Source organism: Phacochoerus africanus, chromosome X, assembly GCF_016906955.1.
Source record: "Phacochoerus africanus isolate WHEZ1 chromosome X, ROS_Pafr_v1, whole genome shotgun sequence".
Taxonomy (NCBI): domain Eukaryota; kingdom Metazoa; phylum Chordata; class Mammalia; order Artiodactyla; family Suidae; genus Phacochoerus; species Phacochoerus africanus.
This window is the reverse complement of record NC_062560.1, coordinates 93,852,146-93,857,115: the sequence shown is the minus strand read 5'-3', so window position 1 is coordinate 93,857,115 and position 4,970 is coordinate 93,852,146. Positions and strand designations below refer to the sequence as shown.

Genomic DNA, 4,970 nt, shown 5'->3' with positions numbered 1-4,970 from the left:
CAGGTTGGTCCTGCTTTGAGAGTTCCCTAAGTTGTGTCTTCAGGCATTCGTCATGCCAACTCACTTGAACAATTCTTCTCTGAACCCCACTGAGGTGAGGACATTGAGGCAAGGTGCTGGGGAGGGAGCCCATGGTCAGGGTCAGGTGGAATGTCTCTAAGATGTATGGAGAGGCTGTTAGGCAAGGCCCTGCTTGAGACCCTGGATATAATTTGGTGCCAACCTCACCCCAACACACAGAAAGCTGCAGCCCTGGAGTGGATGGTGGGCTGAAGGGTGGCTGGGGCAGAGGCATCAGAAAACTTTTTTTGGGGGGAGGGGGGCCTTTTTAGGGCTGCACCCATGGCACATGGAAGTTCCCAGGCTAGGGGTCAAATTGGAGCTACAGCTGTCGGCCTATGCCCCAGCCACAGCAACCCCTGCATCTGCGACCTACATCAACAGCTCACAGCAATGCCGGATCCTTGACCCACTGAGCGAGGCCAGGGATCGAACCCGCATCCTCATGGATACTAGTCAGGTTCACTACTGCTGAGCCCCCATGGGAACTCCCCAAACCTTCTTTTTGTAACCCATGGCACCTGAAGATGGAATGGCCCATGGACCGAATGATCTTGAACAGGCAGCTTGATTTTCAAGGGGTGCATAAAGGCATGTGCTTTTCTCTAATTCCTTCTATTCTTACTTGGCAATTGTCTACAGTCAGACCTGACCAGCATTCCCTCATTTTTTCCCCTGCTTGCTGTCTACAAATCAATCCTTTGAGCATTTCCCTTTGTGAATCCCAGTCTGCTTCCCGTTTGACCTACTACGGATTGGCCTCTGTCTTAGTGCCTTGTTTTCCCCTAAAAGAAGATACCCTTTGAGAAAAACTGGCTGCCCCATGAGCCAGCAGGGCCTAGACCTGCTACCAAGCCCTGGAGAGGCACAGAGCTGGGTATCTGGCTAAGTGGATGTAGAGGTAAGCATATTTTCTAGAACTGGCACTTTGCAGATCCTGAGACTGCAAAGGGAGTGTAGCCAAGGGGCCTTTTGCAAGCCTCTGTTTTTTTTTGTTTTTTTTTTGTTTTTTTTTGTCTTTTCAGGGCTGCACCCATGGCATATGGAGGTTCCCAGGCTAGGGGTTGAATCGGAGCTGTAGCCGCTGGCCTAGGCCACAGCCACAGCCACGCCAGATCTGAGCCGCTTCGGCAACCTATACCACAGCTCACCGCAATGCAGGATCCTTAACCTACTGAAAGAAGCCAGGGATCGAACCGGCAATCTCATGGTTTCTAGTCGGATTCATCTCCGCTGCCACACGATGGGAACTCCCTCTGTTCCTTTTAATGGAAGAACTTGGTTGCATTTCTGGGAAGACGGCTTTTGCTGCTCAGGGGAAACAGGATCACATCATGGATGGTATCCTCACACCATAACAGGTATAGGCTCCTCTAAAATGTGAAAGGACATCAGAGCAGAAACCTTTATGGAAGCCCAGGGCATCCCACTTGGCTTCAGTCACCACATTTGTCCTCAGCATCTTCTCAATAAGATGCTCATCTCGGTCCACGGCAAGCAGTGAGGGCTGGAAAGATAGACAGGGCTCCGGGCTCCTTGTCGATGCGAGGCCTCACCCGCCGTGAGGTGCGGTCCAGCGGTCTTGGCAGCCACGTTCCGTGAGAGCTGACGGGGCCCCTGAGTAGCGCCCGCCTTGGGGCGCCAGATGCTGTATCAGGGCCAAAGCCGGGCCTGCAGGGCAGGTGGCCAGAACTTGGAAGGAATTCTCTTCCGCAGCCCGGGGTCCAGGCTTGGCCCCAGCGAGCCGCCCTGCCAGCCTCTGCCGCCCGGGGCCTCGCGCATTCCGCGCCCCCGCCCCCTCCGCCCTTCCCCCTGCCTCGCCCCCTCCCTCGTCCCCTTCTCCTCCCCCCACCAGCTGTCCCCTTTCCCCGGGGCGGCGAGACAGCCGGAGCCTGGGAAGAGGCGGCCTCGGGCCGGAGGGGGCGTGGTGGGGAAGGGAGGAGGCGCGGGGGTGAGGGGATAAGGAGGCCCGGGCGGCGGGGCCCCCCCAGCCACTGCGTCGCCCGCCCGGGAGCCGGGTGCCGCCGCCGCCGCTCGCCAGCAGCCCCTCGGCCCGGCCCGGGGGCAAGATCCGCCGCGATCTGGAGGCTCCGTGTCACTCCCCGACAGCCATGAACTGCAGCGAGAGCCAGCGGCTGCGGACCCTGCTGAGCCGCCTGCTGCTGGAGCTGCACCACCAGGGCAACGCCAGCGGCTTGGGCGCCGGCCCCGGGCCGAGCATGGGCATGGGGGTCGTGCCGGACCCCTTCGTGGGCCGCGAGGTGACCAGCGCCAAGGGCGACGACGCCTATCTCTACATCCTGCTCATCATGATCTTCTACGCCTGCCTGGCCGGGGGACTCATCCTGGCCTACACCCGCTCCCGCAAGCTCGTCGAGGCCAAGGACGAGCCGTCCCCGGCCTGCGCCCAGCACGAGTGGGTCTCGGGAGGCGCCCCGGCCGCCGCCGACGCCGAGACTGCCGCCGGCTCGCCCACCGAGGGCTGCCGACCGCTCGCCCCCGCCGGGCTACCCGCCCCGGCTCTGGCCCGGGGCCCCGAGGGGGTCTAGAACCGTCACCCCAGCTCGCTGACTCGCTCGCGCCCTCCTCATCTCGCTCATCCCTGGGCGCAGCATCCGCCTGCCTTGCCGCCTTTTCCTCTTCTCTCCTTCCAGGGTTCACCTGAGGCCCCGACAACGCCGAGAAGCCAGGAGACCTGGCCTGGAAGGCCCTGGAAGAAGCACCACCCTATCCACTCCGGGGCAGCCTCTCCCAGCTCTTCCCCGCACCCCAGACCCCCACCCCTTCCCCGCACACCCTACTGCACTAAACTGCCTCTGCTCTCTTGTCTTCAGACAGCCCTGACACCACGCTCCAGCCCTTTGGGAACTGAATCCAACACGTCCAACACTTGGCAGTGAACTGAGGCAGCGAAGTCTATCCCAACTCTGGGCCGTCTAACTGGCAGCTGCTCCCGGGGCTGCCAGGGACTGCTCACTCTGCAGAGCCAACAGGCTTGCCATCACTGCCAGGCCGGCTGCGGCAGCTCCGGCTTCCTGTTGCCTTAGGGACAGAGACAAAGCAAATGAAGAGACCTCAAACATCCTTTCCCTCCCTCCCTCCCTCCCTCCTTCAGCAGGGAGCTAGCAGGATGCTAGGACCAGTCTGGGGCATAGAATGGACTTAATGGGGACTGGAGGGGGAGGGGGGCTTCAAGGGAAAGAGGAAGACCTAGGACCCCCAACTGTGCGGCTTTTCGTGCATCCAGTTGTCATCCCAAAGGTAACTTGCCTGATTTGGGGTTGCTTTGCCATCTTCTGCCCTGGCTAAACACGGCTGGGCGTATCACCCCAATACTTCCAAATGCCTCTCCTGTATTGATTCAGTTGTTATAGCAGCTGTCGGCTTCATCCGTGGAACGCGAGGCTCAGGCATCTCTTGCTCTGTATCCTGGGGATTGTCAGAGGCAGGTAATAAAGGTCGTTTAAACAATAACCTAAGACTCTTTTCTTCTCAAAGATCCCAACTTTGAGACCGCCATACTATAGAGAGAAGGAATCCTTTTTTGCTTGCGGAAATGATGTTTAGATTTGGGAGTTGGGCTCTTGTGATACCTATGTATAACCCCGTTCCCATGCAATAGATGCCATTGTGGATGAGGAAAAAGGTTTATATGTGGCTAAATTGGTTGATTTTTTTCAAGTGTTTCCAAGTTATAACTGCTTTGTTACTTCTTGGCTCCTTTCCCCTTAATTCTGAAGCGGTTTCAAATATCATACTGCTAAGTAAGGAGTGTCACCTTTCCTTTTGCAGTTTTTGGGGATACATTTAAAAACAACCTCTCATACCCATTGCTATTAGCTATCATCAAAGTTAAGTTTTAGAAGCCACTGTCGTACCGCTCTCAACGAAATGGCTTATTAGAAGAGAAAAAGCCACCAAACAGTGTAAATCGTAAGTCAGATAGGAGATGCTTGAACTAAAGCTATCTTAACCAATGATGGGTAAAGTTAGAGGTGTAGGTTTATTGATTTATTCTCCTTCCCTGAAGGTCATTGGAAACTTGCCTTAGAAGCTTAAATGCTTATACCTGATGATGGCTATTTGGGCTCCATCAAACACACATAAAATCACCTAGCATTAAGCCAACTTGCTACAAGACAGCTGGTTTCTCAGGAATAGCAGGACAAAGATATTATGGGTTTCTTAAATGCACTGATAATGCACAAGCCTCATTCAAAGCATTGGTTTTGACCTTGCAGCCCATCTGGTGGTTTCCTGGCGCCATTAATAAATTAAATGAACTTACTTTCATTCCCAGGATTCACTCCTTGAAGATATACTGGCCTTGCCCTGTTGGCTCCTCTCCAGTCCTAGTTCCAGCCCTAAGGCTGCCCCCTCTCCTTGCAGGTGGGGGCCAAGGATTGGGCAGCGGTCCAAGACAGTGAAGGGAAGAGAGGCGATGCTGGGAGAGCCATCTCAGGGATGGGCAGGGAGACCTGGGCGGGATGCAGGAGGAGGACACAGATACCCAGCCATGCCAGGGGCATGTGGGTGGCGAGTGGCAGTCCTCAACCTTGTATTTCAGGTGCAACAATGTCCCTCATTTATCTGGCATAACTGGGGACACAGGTGGTTTGATAATGAAGCATGATCACTGCTTGTTGAAATTCTGTAGACATTTGTGCTATTTTTCGTAGACATTAAAAAAACTGCCCCCCAAAAGGCAGCTGGGAGTAGTTGGGATAATACCCATAATAAGCATGAATGTGCCAGCTGTGGGAAGCAAATCCCATTGCCGAAACAGTCCTGCTTTTAAATCCATTTTAACCTTTTTATAATGATGAGGCTCCTTGTTAAGCACAGGGAGTTGGGAGGGGGGGGCGGCCACAGCGTTCTCCTGGAGAGAAAAGCGAGCTGGCCTGGCGAGA

The 4,970-nt window shown here is 55.4% G+C and overlaps 1 protein-coding gene across 1 annotated transcript; it reads left to right on the top strand.

Moving 5' to 3' along the window:
- Positions 1–2,072: 2,072 nt before the first annotated feature.
- On the top strand, positions 2,073–3,534 carry KCNE5 (potassium voltage-gated channel subfamily E regulatory subunit 5). Its single transcript, XM_047764994.1, has one exon. It carries the CDS (start codon positions 2,172–2,174, stop codon positions 2,607–2,609), a length of 438 nt encoding a protein of 145 aa, XP_047620950.1. The 5' UTR covers positions 2,073–2,171; the 3' UTR covers positions 2,610–3,534.
- The last annotated feature ends 1,436 nt before the right edge of the window (positions 3,535–4,970 follow it).

Excerpts from the sequence above, each read along its gene's own strand:
- KCNE5 (XM_047764994.1), top strand. The coding sequence starts at position 2,172 with ATGAACTGCAGCGAGAGCCAGCGGCTGCGGACCCTGCTGAGCCGCCTG.